At 37.8% G+C, this 19905-nt stretch overlaps 1 protein-coding gene across 4 annotated transcripts in view; it reads left to right on the forward strand.

The window, feature by feature from the left end:
* The window catches only part of scaf8 (SR-related CTD-associated factor 8), an 82067-nt gene that overhangs the window by 43095 nt on the left and 19067 nt on the right, over positions 1 to 19905 (forward strand). For all 4 annotated transcript variants that reach the window (XM_058748372.1, XM_058748371.1, XM_058748374.1 and 1 more), the window contains 3 exons: positions 18131 to 18175; positions 18712 to 18873; positions 18973 to 19129. In XM_058748372.1, the coding sequence (XP_058604355.1) occupies positions 18131 to 18175; positions 18712 to 18873; positions 18973 to 19129 (364 nt within the window). The remainder of the gene's footprint in view (positions 1 to 18130; positions 18176 to 18711; positions 18874 to 18972; positions 19130 to 19905) is intronic.

A 19905-nucleotide genomic window follows, 5' to 3' on the forward strand; every position in this document is an offset into this window, starting at 1 on the left:
AGATAGCAGAGGTGATTACGCCCTTTGAACCAGAGGTGGACGTTAGACATGCATCTGTAATTGCATCTGTAACTTCATTACAACAAGGGAGGAGGGAAAGTTTACGATTCCTAAAACCTGATAGAACATCTTGATTGCATTCAAATGCTACAACTCTGAGAAAACACTAAGATATTGGGGCAGTTAAAGTATTGCATATTTGTTTTAGACACCGTTTAGGATATTAGAATGCATTTTCTACTGAGTAGTAGTTGTTGCAGGGGTACCTATACCTCAGCAGGGTTACTTTTAGCAAACATCCTAAGCTGCTTTGGTTTGTTTGGAGGTGTTTGGTCTGTGTGACATTCATAGTTAAGTTGAACTGCACTAGTTCATTTATAGGTGGACTGAGACCCACTGATAAGGAGGTTTCAAGGTGATGTCGTCTTATTTACTTGTCAGTTAATCAAAGCATTTTCATATTTGGAGTTTGCATAGGTTCTATTCCTATTTATCACTGTGAAGGTGCTTTGAAACAGTCTGTATTGTATAAATATTTGAATTGATATTTTTTACAGCATATATATAGACCAGGGTTGGAAATTAACAGGGGCTTGGGGGGAAAATGCTAGGGGTGACTCGATACCACTTTTTCAGAACCGATCCAATACCAAAACTTCTGAGTATTTGCCGATACCTAGGCAGTTTTTTTTTTTAATCAGTGTTGAATTTTTATACCTCAGTGTGTGTTGACCTGATCATGACTTTTTTTTGTTACAATCTACTAAATATAGACAACTTATTGTAAAGAAAAACAACGAATGAATGCATATAATTATAATCTATGACAAAAATACTATTATAAACTAGGTTAGTGGATAATTCAGTAGCAAAAGTTACTCTAAAAAAAATCATGAGTGCACAATTTTATAAAATCTAAAATTTGTGGGAAAAAACGTTTAGTGGGGAACATAAAAGTGAATAAATGTAGGACTAAATCTAAAATGATAATGTAAAATACATTCATGAAAAACAAGTAATATATTTATATATAAATATATACACTGTAAAATTAAAAGACATTTCTTTTAAATGTATAGCACAGTAATGAGGCAGAAACATACGATAGATAAGATGAACAAGAAAAGCTATTAATAATCTTGAATCGTGCAAGTATTATGATTCGAAAGGCTCCAAATACAGAGTGGCACTAAGCGCTTATGTGCATTCTGTGCGCAGAATGATGCGCTTGAAGCAGCACGGAGTCTCAGCGCTCCGCATAGAAAGGTTCAAAGCACAAAGTGGAGAGATATTAATGCGTAGTGTATTAAATCTGTGCGATAGTTTGAGCATTTTCTTTTAACAGTTTTAAATTTCAGTTACTGCACTCGTAAAGAGCATAGAGCACTCTAGTCCAGTGTTGTGATCTAACAGACACAACACTATTTTGAAGACGGCATGAAAAAAAATGTCCTGCAAGATAAAGTCCTTTTATGCAAAACCATTTATCTTTATTTACAGATCAAGTGAAGGAATGAATGAATGAGGCATTTATATAGCACTTTCATGTGTATTGCAATCAGAGGTCGCGTTAACCGAAAATTCTTCGTCATTGACAATTTTTTTAGCAGTGATGGAAAAATCTGAAGGCCGTCCGTCACTTTAGCAGATTACACACACTGAGGGTGATCTGTTGTAATTTATAACTGTCCAGTTGGTGGCGAGTGCGCTCCAGTGAGGCAGCAGAGCGTGCGATAGTCTCCAGAACAAAAATAAAGGTCTTTTGCTTTGTCAAATGTCTTTGATTCCACACAGGCGAATATAGTAAAGCGAATCACACACCAGCTACAGGTGGAGAGGAGAGAGTGTCATAGAGCCAATCAAGTGAATTGGGATTATTGGGAAGCCATGATTGACAAGGGCCAGTGGAGGGAATTTGGCTAGGACACCGGGGTTACACCCCTACTCTTTACGATGAGTTTTTAATGACCACAGAGTCAGGACCTCGGTTAATGTCTCATCCGAAAGACGGTGCTTTTTTACAGTATAGTGTCCCCGTCACTATGCTGGGGCACTAGGACCCACACAGACTGCAGGGTGAGCACCCCCTGCTGGCCTCACTAACACCTCTTCCAACAGCAACGTAGTTTTCCCAGGAGGTCTCCCATCCAGGTACTGACCAGGCTCAGCCCTGCTTAGCTTCCATGGGCAACCGGTCTTGGGCTGCAGGGTGATATGGCTGTGGATATAATATTAGTACAATATTAGGAACACTTAATAATCTTGCAGAGAGTTTCGTCGCCTTCACTTGTAATCGCATGCAGTTTGAACGTTGAATGGAGGATGACACCCAGCCGCAGTGGAGAGAAGTTTACGTGAACTTAACTTAAATATTCATCTGTACCTCACATTGGCAAAAGATGCCCCTGCACAATTAAGCTAGATCTGTTATGCCTGTCACGAATAAAATGAAATGTGAATTAACTAAAAAGTATTAATTGTGGCATTACAATCAGTAGATTTGCTCACGGTGCATCAGATTTTTTTTTTTTTTTTTTATACAAACAATTAACAACATTGAGCGTTATAACCAATTATACACATTTCTGTTGAGCTTATGAATCAGAGGTCCAATCAGAGGTGTTTTTGTTCTGTGGAGTTCTGTGTGTGCGCTCACTGACTGAATTCTGAATCCACATTTGCAAATTCTCTCATCCTCATTAAACAAAGTGCAGATAAGATGTAGGGCTGGGGCGATATAGCCACAAAAAAAAAAAAAAAAACTGAACTACAGTATATATCTGTATTTTCTACCTTTTTCTATTTGGATGGAAACAAAATCTGTATTTATTTAGAAAAATGTTATTTTACATCCTGCCCTTGTTGTCTAATGAAACAATGGTCATATTAAAGCCTATAAAAACAAGTATAGTGAATGTTACTGTTATAATATATTATATGCTATAATTGCCTATGTGCAAAAAGATGAGAGATGATGAGAACCAAGAACAAAGCCATACCCGTGATTTGTAACGCTCAGGTGAAACGTTATAGTAATAATATAAATCTGTGGAAGCATTTGATATCACGCATAAGGCGCATTTCCGCAATAAATGAATGAATGGCGGATGGCGCGACACACTGTTTTCTTTACCACACACGTACTAAAGCACGGACGACGCTCAGTGTTTTCATCTTCTGCCGTCTCACTATATGATGATATTAACACACTGCTGCTCTGAGAGTCATTTCATTAGCATTTTACAGTTTAATTTGAGAAAACTACCGTCATATCACATGATACACAGCAACTGCAAGTTGTTTAAAAGTGTCTCTCTCTCTCTCTCTCTCTCTCTCTCTCTCTCTCAATTCAATTCAGCTTTATTAGCATGACTGTGTAGCACAATGTTGCCAAAGCATTAACATATTGTGAATAAATTAAAATGCCAGACCCAGAATAAATTAAAATTGTGAATGGTTACTACATATTTAGCAGCTGTGTTATCATCTTCTCCAAGTAAGAAGGGCATTTTCTCAGTATCACTAAGTTCAGTAAATGATGGAATCAATGCTTCAAATCTGGGGAGAAGTGTTTCCCTCATATTGTGATATTTAGGACACATCAGCAGAAAGTGTTTCTCGTTCTCTATTTGCTGTAGATCACAGTGTCTACAGATCCTCTGCTCTCGCTCTGTCCATGTTTGTCTATGTCTTCCTCTCTCTATTTCTAAATCATGGTTACTTAATCTGTATTTGGAGAGGATTTGTCTTTCTTTGAATGGTTTGATCAATAGATAATTGGCAAATTTAGTGGTTCTGTTTAGGGTTGAGTAACATTGGAGTTTATTTTGAAGGTCAAAGTGTATTTTTAGAGATTCATCATGAGTGTCTTTCAGATTTTTGTCAATTTCTTTAATAATGGCTTTGGGGTTGTAGCTGTAGTCGGTTTAGCTCTCTCTCTCTCTCTGTCTCTCCTCTCAACCAACCAACCAACCCCCTCACTCACACTCAAAACACCCACACGCTCATAGAGGTAGAGAGTGATCAGATGTCTGATAGTTTAATTTTCGCTTATCCATAGAGTTTTGTAAAGTCATGAAACTAACCATATTTCCTCAGAATGACTTTTTGTGTGCATGTAAAAAGTTTTGAAGTGTTTGGAAGCTGCACTTTAAAGATATAAGAGAATTAATTTAACTTTTGTAGTAACTTTTAATTTAACTTTTAAAGTTGTCCGGCTTGGGGAAAAATATGTCCCGAGTTTGGTGTCTGTAGCTAAAACTAACCCCCCCATTTTTGACAAAAGGTGGCGCTATAGAGTGCCTCCTCAACGCCCATTTATGAGCTTTTGCCAGTGTCTAACTATCATTAATACTGATGTATGTGTTGAGTTTCATGAAATTCTAAGCATCTTAAGTGCTTCAAAAACACAGGAAACAAATGTTAAAGTTTGACACGTTAAGGCCCCCAAAAACCCCTGGATAGTCAATTTGTAAAAAAAAAAATAATCCTGAAAACAATACGGCCCTGCGCCTTAGTGGCTTGGGCCCTAATAATCAACCATGATCTTTGTTGTGATTTTTGAAGCTTCATCCTCTGAGTTCCTGTTTTTTAATTTATTGGCTATTTACATTATGCAGTTTTTGAATAAATACATGTACATGAGCAGCATTAAAGAGTCTGTGAAAATAAACATAAATGCCATGTCAGATGCAGCTTCTGTTCTGCCTTTGCAGTTAAGATTGCTTTTGTTGATGTTGACAATCTATATTATTGTTATTGATTGTAACTGTTTACATTTGCGTATTTGACAAAAATGTCCCAGGAAATCAGTTAATAGAAAAGTTAAATTCTGACCCTGGTATAGATTATAATGCTTTTTAGTTACCAGTAAAGTGAACTGATTAGATAGTTGGGCCATAGTGGTGGGCAATCTTCCCAAAATGTCATATGATATTTTAACACACAATCACCATCCATGATCTGAATCGTGATCTTCCCAGTTTTAAGATGTACTATTGAGAACATCCAGACTGGAACAAGCCTTATGGACTTATCTGTTTTCATTAAGTTAAAACACAGTATTGCATCAAACGATCAGTTGTCAAATCAGTTGATCTTGAGTATCTGCCGATATAGAATCCTAAGGCTGGTTACGTGAACTGCTTGGAAAATTAGCCTTACACCCTTTTTTATTCTTCAAGACTGGTCATAACTTTTTAAAGTCAGTTACAAAAATATAGATTGGTCTAATTTGAATCTAAAAAGTGTAACTGATTACCTCTTGCCTAACTGCTAGTTTGTCAAACTAAAATCTTAACATGGCTGTGTTTTATGCAGCTAGCTCCTGAATCTGTTACTTGTATTTTCCTAATGATTGTTGTACACTTCAAGTACATTCTAATTATTAAAATTAATCCAGTGTATACAGGGCCATGCAGACAGTTTGCCTATCAGTAAAGTCTGAAGCAGAATGTAATCCGTAGTAATTTATGACCACAACGTCTTGGATAGTCTGACTGTAGATAAAAATTAGCAGTAAATATTCAAGTAAATCGTTACAAACAATCAAAATACGCTAAATATGGAACTTTGAGGCGCTAGAACAGACTAGTGCTGTTCGATACATCGATACAATGATGTATTGTCTTAGAGATTTGACACAAGTATCGATACAGCTGGCCCTATCTGATATCTGATATCGTGGCACGTGTGCAGCAGTGGACCGCGCTTAATTTGAATACAAGAACAACGTTTAAAATGGAGTAGAAAAGTGCGAGGTTTCTAAAAAATAATGAATAGAGCATAATATATAGGCTACAACAAGGTTTATTCTGGCCGCAGTGGAACACAACCAGGGTTGCCTGACATAGAATCCCCGAAACAGAGCTTCCCACTTGCACAATAGGGCTGAACGATTTTGGAAAAACTAATTGGGTTTTTTTTTTTTTTTTTTTTTTTTTTTTTTTTAAATCATTGTATAGTATGACCAACACAATATTAGACAGATTAAAAATAAATGTTCTTTTCTGTAGGCCAGGCCTATATGTTACGATGAAATTAGGTGATGCATGAATTGATATGAATGACATTATTTAACAACTACAATCACAGTAGTATATTGACTGATTTGTTGAACTTTCAGCCTTGTAAGCATGTAATAATTATGACAACATAAAGCACTGACAAATAAGCCTGGTGTAAACATTATTATGAAAGTCTGTAACAAATTATACAAACTAAAGTAGATTGCAGAAATATAAAAACAAATCTGTTGCTTTACCACACTCAGTATTTAGGTAATTAATTCAAAGTCACTGTAATAAACATATATGTAAACATGTGGATTGCACTTTTTAAACACTGTCTGTTAATTTTAGACAGACTTTAAATAAATAAGACTATATATACAGGTGCTGGTCATATAATTAGAATATCATCAAAAAGTTGATTTATTTCACTAAGTCCATTCAAAAAGTGAAACTTGTATATTATATTCATTCATTACACACAGACTGATATATTTCAAATGTTTATTTCTTTTAATTTTGATGATTATAACTGACAACTAAGGAAAATCCCAAATTCAGTATCTCAGAAAATTAGAATATTACTTAAGACCAATACAAAGAAAGGATTTTTAGAAATCTTGGCCAACTGAAAAGTATGAACATGAAAAGTATGAGCATGTACAGCACTCAATACTTAGTTGGGGCTCCTTTTGCCTGAATTACTGCAGCAATGCGGCGTGGCATGGAGTCGATCAGTCTGTGGCACTGCTCAGGTGTTATGAGAGCCCAGGTTGCTCTGATAGTGGCCTTCAGCTCTTCTGCATTGTTGGGTCTGGCATATCGCATCTTCCTCTTCACAATACCCCATAGATTTTCTATGGGGTTAAGGTCAGGCGAGTTTGCTGGCCAATTAAGAACAGGGATACCATGGTCCTTAAACCAAATACTGGTTGTTTTGGCACTGTGTGCAGGTGCCAAGTCCTGTTGGAAAATTAAATCTGCATCTCCATAAAGTTGGTCAGCAGCAGGAAGCATGAAGTGCACTAAAACTTCCTGGTATATGGCTGCGTTGACCTTGGACCTCAGAAAACACAGTGGACCAGCAGATGACATGGCACCCCAAACCATCACTGATTGTGGAAACTTTACACTGGACCTCAAGCAACGTGGATTGTGTGCCCCTCCTCTCTTCCTCCAGATTCTGGGACCCTGATTTCCAAAGGAAATCAGAGAACATAACTTTGGACCACTCAGCAGCAGTCCAGTCCTTTTTGTCTTTAGCCCAGGCAAGACGCTTCTGACGCTGTCTGTTGTTCAATAGTGGCAAGACACAAGGAATGCGACAGCTGAAACCCATGTCTTGCATACTTCTGTGCGTAGTGGTTCTTGAAGCACTGACTCCAGCTGCAGTCCGCTCTTTGTGAATCTCCCCCACATTTTTGAATGGGTTTTGTTTCACAATCCTGTGCGGTTATCCCTATTGCTTGTACACTTTTTTTTCTACCACATCTTTTCCTTCCCTTCGCCTCTCTATTAATGTGCTTGGACACAGAACTCTGTGAACAGCCAGCCTCTTTTGCAATGACCTTTTGTGTCTTGCCCTCCTTGTGCAACGTGTCAATGGTTGTCTTTTGGACAACTGTCAAGTCAGCAGTCTTCCCCATGATTGTGTAGCCTACAGAACTAGACTGAGAGACCATTTAAAGGCCTTTGCAGGTGTTTTGAGTTAATTAGCTGATTAGTGTGGCACCAGGTGTCTTCAATATTGAACCTTTTCACAATATTCTAATTTTCTGAGATACTGAATTTGGGGTTTTCCTTAGTTATCAGTTATAATCATCAAAATTAAAAGAAATAAACATTTGAAATATATCAGTCTATGTGTAATGAATGAATATAATATACAAGTTTCACTTTTTGAATGGAATTAGTGAAATAAATCAACTTTTTGATGATATTCTAATTATATGACCAGCACCTGTGTATATATAGTCTTATTTATTTAAAGTCTGTCAGTTAACAGACAGCGTTTAAAAAGTGCAATCCACATGTTTACATATGTTTATTACAGTGACTTTGAATTAATTACCTAAATACTGAGTGTGGTAAAGCAACAGATTTGTTTTTATATTTCTGAAATCTACTTTAGTTTGTGTGATTTGTTACAGACTTTCATAATTTCTAATTATATGACCAGCACCTGTATATCATGTTTTCAACACATGAGCTCAGTGAAATGTTCTGTGATTGGGTGTTAATATTCTGTTCAGTAATTGGTTAAAGCCAACGTGGCTGCTGCTCATCTTACAAAAAGATAACATTTTTATCTTTGGCGGCGCCTCCACCTCCGCGCCGACAGCGACAGTTTGCCTTTCCGCATGTCTCCCATTGAAAATGAACTAGACATTTGCGACTGCCGCATCCCATGTGAAAGGGTCTTAATATTAATATATTATGCTTTCTTTCGCCGTACTTTGATGTCATTAGCCATGTTTCCACTGTCGGGCCAAAAGCGGGCGTGCTAGTGCGTGCCAGGGCCAGTCGCGTTTCCACTGTCACTTCCAGGGCTTGATCGTGCCTCGTCAGTGCCTCCTCAGGGCCAACGGCCGGGGTTATCTGGCCCGACGAAAACCTTGGGCCAAAGCGGGCCAACTGGTACTAGGGGATTGGTTATGAACAAAGTTTCAGAGCTATAAAAAGTTAACAGCTATAACACAAGCATTAAAGACTTTTAAAATAATTTTAGCTCAAAACTCACTTTCAGACAGCAGCGAGTGTTTGAAATAACTTGATCCAATGTGGATTATGATCACCATACAAGAAATATTTATAAGTGATGCAAAAGACTATGCACGCTAGCCATTAACATTAACATTACCATACTAAACATGGTAAATACGACCGCTTGAAGAAATCAGAAGTCAGCTTCTCATTCTCTATAACAATCGTGTATTTATTTAGTAACATATTTTGTCATAAGTCTCGTCTCGAGACTTTAGCTCCATGTGTGTCATAAAAATATGTAATGGTTTTTGTTCGGGAGCTCCCTCTGCTACTTGGGTCGTATTTTTGATGGAAAAATATAGAAATTATCATTCTTATTTAACGTGATGTATACTGTGACTACAAATAAACAGAAACGGACTCTACTGAATAAGTAGGGTAGGCCTATTTGTCCTCTTTCTTTTGTGAAATAGTTGTTCACATCGCTTTATTTCTGTGTGACTAATTTTCAATCCTGATAAATTAATTCATTATGATCAATGTATCACTTAATAGGCTATTGTAAAACATCGATGCTTTTGGATTTAAATCTAACAAAACATGCAAACAAACGGCTGCTTTTATCATGTTCGTTTTGTGATCGCGCTATATTTCCAGTGACTTATTTCTGCTTAGTTTTCTGATAATTTCTCTCTGTTGATGAAATGATGGGGTTGCGTGATGTTGTTCCAGAGAGGCGTGTAAAGGGCGGGTTTTAGTGAAGCACAGCGGAGCTTCTGGCCCGAAGGTGGAAACGCATCGTGATTTTGGGCTCTGTGCTACAGGTCTGAGGCTAATAGCCCTGCCCGGCCCGTTTAAAGCACTGGCTCGACAGTGGAAAAGCGGTTATTCACCGATCGATCTTCAAGTCGAACACACCTCTTTACTCTCTCATGTCACGTGACAGAGTGTAATCGCAGCCTCTGCGGTTGAAAAATTGCGTTTTTTCATATCTATCTTTTCATAAACTATGCCAAGGTCTTTAGGAAAGAGGTTTGGTAAGTTTATAATTACGTTCCACAGGCGGGTGATCAGTCCGGCGGTAGAGACGTCTTCCACTGGTGATGCAGACTGCGTACAGTGGGGAGGGCACAGAGTTGCGTTCTGGTAGCCGTTAATGCTGACCTGGAGGATGCTGAACTTCTGTTGTGCCACAAAGGGTCCTTAGAGCATGGACTGGGTCAGATGGGTCTTCACAGGGTCCTTTGCAGCCTGGCTGCGTCGTTGAGGAGCCGAGGGTTTCAGGCAGTGTCTGCCACTGTGGAGGTCCTTTGCGGAATGGGCTGTGCTGCTTTCGGCGCGGCAAGAGTCAGACGGGGTCTGTCACTGCTGGGTCCTTTGCAACTGAAGGGCAGCCAAATGCGATAAAGAAGGTTTACTCAGGAGCTGAGTTAAACCTTAACTGTCTTGAAATCTCTTTCCTCGTCAGGCCAGAGACTCAGAACGTCGTATCTGCTACTGTCTCTCTGGATGTATCAGAGACTCAGAACTTTGGTGTTTCTGTGGTGTCTCTCTAGATGAAAGACTCAGAAACGGGGAGTGTTCCTGTTGCTGCCTTCCCGGTAACAGGACTCGGACTCAGAACAAGGAGTGTCTTTTGGGAAGGTACCTTTATCTCTTTTTGATGAGGAGGAGATTGGAATCTGGCGCCTCTCCGTTCCAAGAATGTGATTGGCCACTTGTGTCCAAGGTGGCCATGATGTTGCCCGCCCTAGTGTGGAACTCATTTGCATACAGTGGAGTACAAAGTTAAACAGTGTCTTTAACATTTCACCCATGCAGTATTTCTTTAACAAACCTCTTTCAAACTATTATCAGCATCATGAGGAGCAAAAAGAGTCCAAACATGATAGCAAACTGTTGAACTATCACTTATTCATACCATAATATGTTAATAGGCCTGCTTCCGTGAACTGTTGTGTTAACAGTCAATGGCCATCAACGTAAACTGTACTTCGTCTGAGGATGAAGTGAATCCCTTGCAGTTTGCATCCATTTAAGGTCTCTAAACATGGGTATGAATGGATTTGGATAGATCTGTGTGGCCTTTCTTTGTTTCTGCCACTGCTGTTGCATCCAGAGATCTGGAGGAATTTTTATGGCAGTCATTTCCTAAACCTTAGGATTGGCTGTGATGGTGAGGGTCAACCCGTAGTCCAATGAGAAGTCCTCTCTTAGGTGGTTGTGGATGCAGAAGGTCTCCCTTCCTGTCCTGTTAGAGGTGTCTGGCAGTTGTCTTGACATCTTATCTGATTGTTCTGAACGTCTTTTTATGTTCCTCCACCAAGAACCAATCACAGTGGGGCACATCTCCCTCCACACCGGCAGTTAGAGAGGGGCCCTGCCATAAACTGGTCCTTGGAATGCCAGTTTGACTGTTGTTCACTACAGTGCGTTAAGACAGCGCATTAGTTTAGAACACTTCTGATTTTTATTTTTATTTTTTAAATGTAGAGAGTGCGTTAATTTGTGCAATGATAACCTACCAGCAATGTTAAGATTTTTTTTAAATTTAATTTTCTACATTAAATTTATTAGAATGAGTACATTATTATTTATGGGCTTAAAAACAAGATGCAAGCAATCAGAATATTGTACCTGGTGGAGAGTGTCAAATGTAAACATGAAACCCATGCCATTACCTATATTGTACTGTGGTACAGTTATGGAGGCCCTTCATAATGCAGGGGTCTTTTCCTTTTAACTCTTTTCTGCCAAACACAGAATTTTCCAGGGTTTCCACGCTCTCACTGTTATACACTCGGGGACTCTATTACACAAATCCTGAATGAGTCCAGAATGTACCGATCAAAAAAACAGACAAGGAAGATGCAGAAACGAGCTATTTCATATGCAAGCAGATGCATGAAAAATAATGTGATCATCAGCAATTAACAGCATATAAATGAAAACTGCCTTATTTTACTGAGTGAAATGCTGATCCAGGAAGTGGCAAAGGACTGTGCAAGCTTTGGGGTGCTGATGGATGCCATCTACTGCATCTATACTTTGATCATCATACTGAATATGATTCAGATGTAGCATTTGATAAACGCAATTTTGCGGCACGTTTCTAAAGTGTCCCAGAAGCGGCTCTCTGCGCTAAAGATAGGCGCCTAGTCTATTTCTGACGGACGCCGCGTCCAAGCCGCACAGCTCAAAAACAAAATAAAAAATCTAAAAATACACCCTGTGCAAAACTGGTACAATTGTAAATAGTTACTTGTTTTAAAAATGTGAAAGTGTTCATTTTGTTTAAAAAAAAAAAAAAAAAAAGAGCCTTGTATTGGTACCCTACTGTTTTGAAAATGCTTAAAACATCACATATCATATCACATACACAGCAGATGCAAGTTCTTCACGGCAACCCATCAAAAAAGTTTGGTTTTATGTGAAGAAAGAAATATATTACCGTTTCCACCGCAGGAACTTTCCCCAGGAACTAGGGACTTTGGGTCAGTACTAGGTGTGTTTCCACTGCAGGAACCAGGATCTAAATAAAGTTCCAGGTAAAAATTGCCCCTCAGAAAATCCCTGCTTGCGAGGTAGTACTTTTTCAAAGGTCTGGAACTTTCGGGGGAGGGACTTTGGCACTGAACATGCTGATTGGTTGAGTTCACGCAGCATTGTATTTCAACCACCATATATTCGCTTATTTTATTTTTTAAATATTACTGTTATTGTGTCATGAAATGTAGTTTTAAAAGTATTTCAGGCGAGAATGTAGTTGTTTAAAACTCAAATCTGCGGTTTAATTATAAAGACTGTGCCTATTTGAAAATGTGCTTGGCCGATTTCGGAGACGTGAGGTCCACGCGATCACCGGGCGCTCAGTGCTCATGTATCCCGACGAGAGGAGCATAACCTCGGCTAGTCCTTCTGACATTTGCTGCTGGCTCTGATGTCTCAGTAGTGGTTAAACATGAGATATAATTAGCTTTGGGTAAATCTAATAGGTAATCTTTGGTCTTTATTCTATTATTCTATTAATCTATTATGTTAAAATGAAAATAATATAAAAATATAATATTTTGTTTCATTGTAATTCAACTTACGTTCCCTGAAAAACATTTCTGCAGCTATTAATGTTTAAATGAAAACGAAAAGGCAGTGGTGTTTGATTATCAAATTTCATCTTATTGTAAATACAGTGAGGAAAATTGCAGCAGCCGAGTCAAGCTGACTGATGTTATGTACGCTGCTGTTCCATTTGCAGAATTACCAGACTTGCGTCCTCCCGTCCCCAGGAGTTCACATTCCCGAGTCGAACTTGCGAAGTCCGAACTACCAAGGATGCAAGTCCAAAATTTGCGTATATATTGAGAAACGCGTGCAGACCTACGTCACCAGACTATTTGCCTAATCTTCTCTGTACTTTAGACCGCAATGGAAATGCAGATAGCAACAGGTCTGGGGTAGGAAAAAAAAAAAGAAGTTCCTGGGGCAAATTGTTCCAGGTAATTTCGGTGGAAATGTGCAGTCTTTACTCAATGCAACAAAAATACTGCTGCTACTAATAAATATTAGTAAAGCTTTATTTTTAAAGGAATAATCACTATATTATAGTGAATAATAAAGGAAAAAAGTTTTCTTTTTAATTTTAACAGTAAATGTCTGTTGTGCAGCACTTTGTTTGCCAAAAATAAAAGGGTTTAATTTGATTAGGATAAATTAAATGTTTTATGCCTTCATTTGATTACCAGAAAAATTAAGAAAAATGTTTTATAGGGCCCTATTATTGGGGGAGGAAAAAATAAATAAAAGGACCCTATACAAAAAAAGAATTGGTTTAAATTACAGGTCTGTGGCTCTTAATTTATTATTTTACTAATGAATTTTATTAATTCACCATTTGTAAACTGATGTTTACTGTTCATCTTTTAGAAATATCACTAGCATTTGTATTAAAACTAGCTATATTTACTGAATGTAATCAAAAAATCGAGAATCAAATCAAGAATAGAATCGGATCGAATCAGGGACATCTGAATTGATAACCAGCCCTACTGATCCTTGAGATCAGCTTGGGACATCCCTACTTAAAGATCCCATGACATGCTGCTTTTTGGATGCTTTTATATAGGCCTAAGTGGTCCCTAGTACTGTATGTGATGTCTCTTTCCCGAAATTCAGCCTTGGTGCAGAATTTCAGCCACTACGAGCCAGTCCCACAATGAGCCAAAGGTGGAGGGTGGGGGTGTGGCCTTAACCAGCTTGCGCTACCATGCGCTAATGTTGACAGTGGATGTATCGCAATGGCTGTAGACACAGTCTGTCCTTCAAGCTTTTCAGTTTGACCCAGAATCTGATCCGGATGGAGAAGCACCGGATGAAGAAGTTGCAACTCAGCAGCTACAGCAGGACGTCTCCGAATGGTTAGTTTAAAATATTGTGTCTGGATACGGTACTTTAGTTAGTTTGTTTATGTATGCTGTTACCGTTATTATCATGTAGCTAATGCTAGCCATAGGCTCGGATGAAGGAACTAAAAATACTTCAGTGTTCATTTGAACATCCAAACACTGAGCAACTGTCATGCTTTGCTCGTTTGCAAGCCATGATGTCTCTTGAGGAAAAAAAAATATTGCGCTTGCCTCGCACGGTAGTAGCTCATTTTCTCATGGGCGAGCAAAGCAGAGAAAGGGGAGGTAACCTTTCCCCGTATGACGACATAAAGGGATGATTCCAGATTGGCCCATCTGAGCTTTCAAAGGCGAAGCAGGATACCCAGGGCTCGGTTTACACCTATCGCCATTTCTAGCCACTGGGGGACCATAGGCAGGCTAGGGGAATTCATATTAATGTTAAAAAACCTCATAAAGTGAAATTTTCATGCCATGGGACCTTTTAAGATATGACTGTTTTATGTCTTATGTGTTATGTGTGGGTTTCGCTGCTAGAGTTTGCTTAAAACAATAACAAAGACGTAGCTAGATGACACTGTAACAGAGCATGGGATCATGGGAGTTGCCGTGTTCACCTCCACGGTCATTTTTGCTTAATGGTGTTATATTTGATTGATAGAACCTGCAACAAATGATAATGAATAATTGTGGTCCATCACAAATGCGTGAAACAAACAGCTGTGGCTTGCTAGATGCTACTAGAGATCGTCAGCTTTGACGTGACAAGTACTGCTTCCATATTTGCTGTAGTTTTAACATTATTAGGAGGACATGAAATATACAATCTATATGATTCACTTGAAAAGTAGATTGTCTTCAGGATCAGTCATGAAATTGTTAGATTGCCCAGTCCATTGGTTCAAATGTTGTATCTTCCTTCACAAACTAGCTATGGTTTAAAAAAGTAATAATTAGATGGTACAAATGTTTTTTGAAGCCAAGTTCTTTTTATTAATTTTTCTCTTAGGTTTAACTTGACGTCTCCATCTCATGCTTCATTATTTATTTATTTATTTTTTTTTTGTGTGTGTAACATGTTAATTGGCAAAAAAAGTCTCTGAAACAATATTTGAGTGTTCTTTGAATCCGTCAGGTTTCAGAAAGCATTTCTCAGGCATGCATGCATAGAGTATCTTATAGTTGTCATCAGTATGTTTTACTGTATGGCTGCAGTCATATTATCAGCACCAGGCCAAGGCCCGCCCATGATGCCGTTTGACCGACATATGTCAATCAATCACAGTTTGTTTCGTTCAGCGTCACGTTTCGGGGTGTGGAAATGTCGCCACAATAACCATGCGTAAAACTCTCGGACGCATTTTAAAGATTCTATGCCGTGAACTTTGAATATTTCACATAATTTTGAAAATACAGCATTTAGTTGATCCTGATAAGCGTTCGTCGTCATAGTTGTAAACACGATGGCTTTCTTCTTTCGTGAGGGGGTTTGGCGCTACGGCCTCTTTGTTTCCAGGTGGAACGTTGAAGCACGCAACACACACGTCTCCCAGAAATCCTGTATAATTCAACCAATCCGATGACGACTTCGAAACTCCTGAAGTGTTTCCACTTTTGTGTGCTATATGCATCAGACATTCAGCCAGCGGTCCATGGGCGTCTGCGGCTGAGACTAGTATGCAAGATGACAAGAAGAATGGACTGTGGACTGGTATTGCTGAAATCATTTTAGATGCATCATAGCTGTTTTACTGTTTCTTATTTGTAGGGCAAAATGTTGACATTTTACATTTAATTTATTCATAAATTCAGTATACAATCAAGGAAACACTAAGCATGCTAAATCTTCTTTTGCTTTAGTCCTTAATCCTGCATCATGTTTTTTTTTTACCTCAAACAGCAAATATTTCTGCAAAATAAATATTTAAACGGAATTATTGAGCTTCATTTTAGTGATGCACTTCCACTGGCTGACACACACATACATTCTATAGTGTTTGTTCAGTAGACTGTTAGGACAGGATGCTTTGTTAAATTGAAAATCATGACTTTCTGACAGTTGCATTTAAGTTATGTGCTTATGTCTTGCGCATTAGACGAATCGTAGGTCTGCCAGAGCAAGCTATCATAACTAAATGATATGCTTAAGTTTGTTTGTAGCGCATAAATCTGTAGGATGTGGTTTATGGCCTTACTTCAGTGATTTAAAGAAATGTTGTAAATGAAAGGTTTTTACTAACCACACATAAACTTGTGAATTGTACACACAAGCTGATCACATATTATTGTATTACAGGTTGTTCTGAATACAGTGTAATCGGACTTTAGCCATTAAAATGTTTAATAACTGAAATGAGCACAAATGTCAGGGCATGCCAAAACATCTCCAGAGGGTTATTATAAAGTGTTCTCATAGTTTGGATCGTGTACTTTACCCACAGCAGCTCATTCTGTGGTTTTCAGGTGCATTTTGTCCATGGCAATGCATTTATAGTAAGGATGCACCAGAATATTTTTGGCCAAAATAGTTTGAGGAAAGCAGTGACTGAAACCGTGAGGTTTAATTAGCATTTCTGCTCTTGAATAAAGTTAAAGCTGTAATCTGCCCATTGTCCTGCAGGTGACCTCATACTTCTGTCATCTTATGATTTACATATGGCTTTACGATTACTCCAGAGCACTCGTAGATCTACGATGATTTTCAACTCCTACTTAAGTTACGGTGCTTTTGGGAAACAGACCATATTATTAAGATCAGTCGTACGATCGTTTTTACGAACTTCTTAGGCTCACGATGCTTTTGGGAAACGCAGCCCAGATTTCATTTAACATGTGAGTCGAGCTGACTGAGAAGAAGAGTGAGGTGAAACAGACAAGACGATGGCAGAAGAGTTTCAAAATGAAATGTAAAAGCACCTGTTTTAAAAATATTTTGGATTTTGAAAAGTCTGTTGAGCTGCCATTTATCTAAGGTGATATTGGAAGGTTTTTTTTTTTTTTTTTTTTAACATTCGTTTCTCATTTATTTGGTTCCACAGTATTTGCTGATTTTTATTTTATTTAAACTAATTTTTTTTTTTTTTACATCAAGGTGTATGCAGTCCGTGCCTCCAAACTATCTTAATCGTTTTGGTAATAAACGCTCTACGTTTTATAATCATCATTTGTTCCTCAGTCTTTACTGATTTTCAGTTTTGTATACCAATTTGTAAGTTATTTGTTATTTTATACTAGGCATATAGCATGGTGTATTATTCATTTTGTTAAGTTATATGTTCTACGTTGTATTTTGTTGTTGCTTGAATTAAATTCAAGCAATTGATGCCGAATTGCCGCTAATTTCAAAGTGAAAGTAAAATGCACGGTGCTTTTACAAGCTATTTAAAACCGAAGGAAAGCGAGGAAAAGAGGGAAAACTCAAACGGCCCCCCACACATCGATTAACCGGTGGGAAAATTTCCTCACCGTCACAACCCTAGTGTTCATTATTAAATAAATTTATTTAATTGATTATTAATGAACAATTTAAGTTTTTGGCCAAGGGCATTCATTTCCAGTTTCATAATGTCAGAGACCTTGTATGTTTAAAACAATAGCTTTATTATTTTTAAATGGCCTGTTATGCTAAAATCCATCAAAAACATCTTTTGTATTACATTTGTATTTTAATTTTTCATGAGCTCATATTTAACATTCTTTTAAAAATTAATCACACCAAAGGACCATGAACTAGTGATGTACAAATATTGCTTAAAAGAGTTCAAAGCATTTAAGAAAGTGTCTTTCCATATGTACACATTGAAAACCGTTCTGTTGAATACACGTGAATATCACTGAGAAACTGAAACTGATATATTGTAATGGTCTTTGTCACATCATGTCCAGCTCTGTTGATGTGGTCAGTGCCCAGATGAAGGTGACTGCTCATCTTCAATTCATGCTGTTAATGTGTACTACTTAATCTTCATATTAATAGTTTTTTTTTTTTTTTTTTTGTTCTCTCATCTTTTTCAGTTCTACAAACATGTCGTCCAAAGTGTGGAGAAATTCATTCAAAAGGTCAGTTGTTATTATCTTGCAAATGTAAAATAAACTAATAGATATTTGGAAAATGCCTAGAGAGAGCTCAAATGTTTCCAAACAGTATTTATTTTTTTCATATGTGAAGTGCGTCATGTAGAATAAAATCAATTAATAGCATTAAGACGTAACTTATTAACCCTCTGATGCATGACTTATTTAATCACAAGGAAAGTATCTTAATATAACTTCCTTTGTATGATTTTATAGAGTTATTGAGCAGCAACACTGTCACCATTTGGTGAAACTTGCTGTTTTGTCTCTAAATGTCTTTAAATCTTACTTGGTGTATCTTATTAAAAGGTTAATTTGTCAGCCTAAGACCACCAAAGACTTTTAGTACTTAATGAGATATTTTAAATATGCCTGATGGTTGTCATTTTAATGCATGGAATATCACTGGCTGTCAAGTTTGCTTTAAAAAAACAAAAAAAACAATGTATTGTGGTGATTTGAAGCCCAGATCCCACACACTTTTTTTTATCATTCATTACTTCTTTCTTTTGTGTGTGTAGTGCAAGCCTGAATACAAAGTCCCCGGTCTGTACGTCATTGACTCCATTGTGCGGCAGTCTCGTCACCAGTTTGGTCAAGAGAAAGATGTTTTCGCTCCACGCTTCAGTAAGAACATCATTAACACGTTCCAAAACCTCTACCGCTGCCCAGCTGATGACAAGGTGCGTTTGTTTCTCATGCCCTTGTAATTAAATGGTAAAGGTCTTGTCTAGACACTTTTTTACATTTGCTTATTTTCCATATTCAATGTTGGGTTGCAGAGTAAGATTGTCCGAGTACTAAATCTATGGCAGAAAAACAATGTCTTCAAGAGTGACATCATCCAGCCTCTACTGGATATGGCCGCAGGGCTCCCACCCCCCAGCGTTACGCCCGTCTCTGCCAGCAGTGCCGTACCCGTCAACAGCACTACTCCTGGTAAGTTATTCACTCATAATCAGAGCTGGGTAGTAACGGATTACGTAATCAGATTCCAAAAATTAAGTACTTGTAATCAGAGTAAGTTACATTTTAAAATACTCGTAATCAGACTACAGTTACTTTTTTATGGATTACATGATTACATATTATTCTCACAATAGCAATAAATTCATTCATAAATCATTGATTCTCCCTAATTTCTTTTTCATCTTTTAAATTTTCCTTTCTAAAATATCCTACCGATTTATATACAGGTGCTGGTCATATAATTAGAATATCATCAAAAAGTTGATTTATTTCACTAATTCCATTCAAAAAGTGAAACTTTGTATATTATATTCATTCATTACACACAGACTGATATATTTCAAATGTTTATTTCTTTTAATTTTGATGATTATAACTGACAACTAAGGAAAATCCCAAATTCAGTATCTCAGAAAATTAGAATATTATGAAAAGGTTCCGTATTGAAGACACCTGGTGCCACACTCTAATCAGCTAATTAACTCAAAACACCTGCAAAGGCCTTTAAATGGTCTCTCAGTCTAGTTCTGTAGGCTACACAATCATGGGGAAGACTGCTGACTTGACAGTTGTCCAAAAGACGACCATTGACGCGTTGCACAAGGAGGGCAAGACACAAAAGGTCATTGCAAAAGAGGGCTGGCTGTTCACAGAGTTCTGTGTCCAAGCACATTAATAGAGAGGCGACGGGAAGGAAAAGATATGGTAGAAAAAAATGTACAAGCAATAGGGATAACCGCACCCTC

Source organism: Onychostoma macrolepis, chromosome 17 (assembly GCF_012432095.1).
Source record: "Onychostoma macrolepis isolate SWU-2019 chromosome 17, ASM1243209v1, whole genome shotgun sequence".
Lineage (NCBI taxonomy): Eukaryota > Metazoa > Chordata > Actinopteri > Cypriniformes > Cyprinidae > Onychostoma > Onychostoma macrolepis.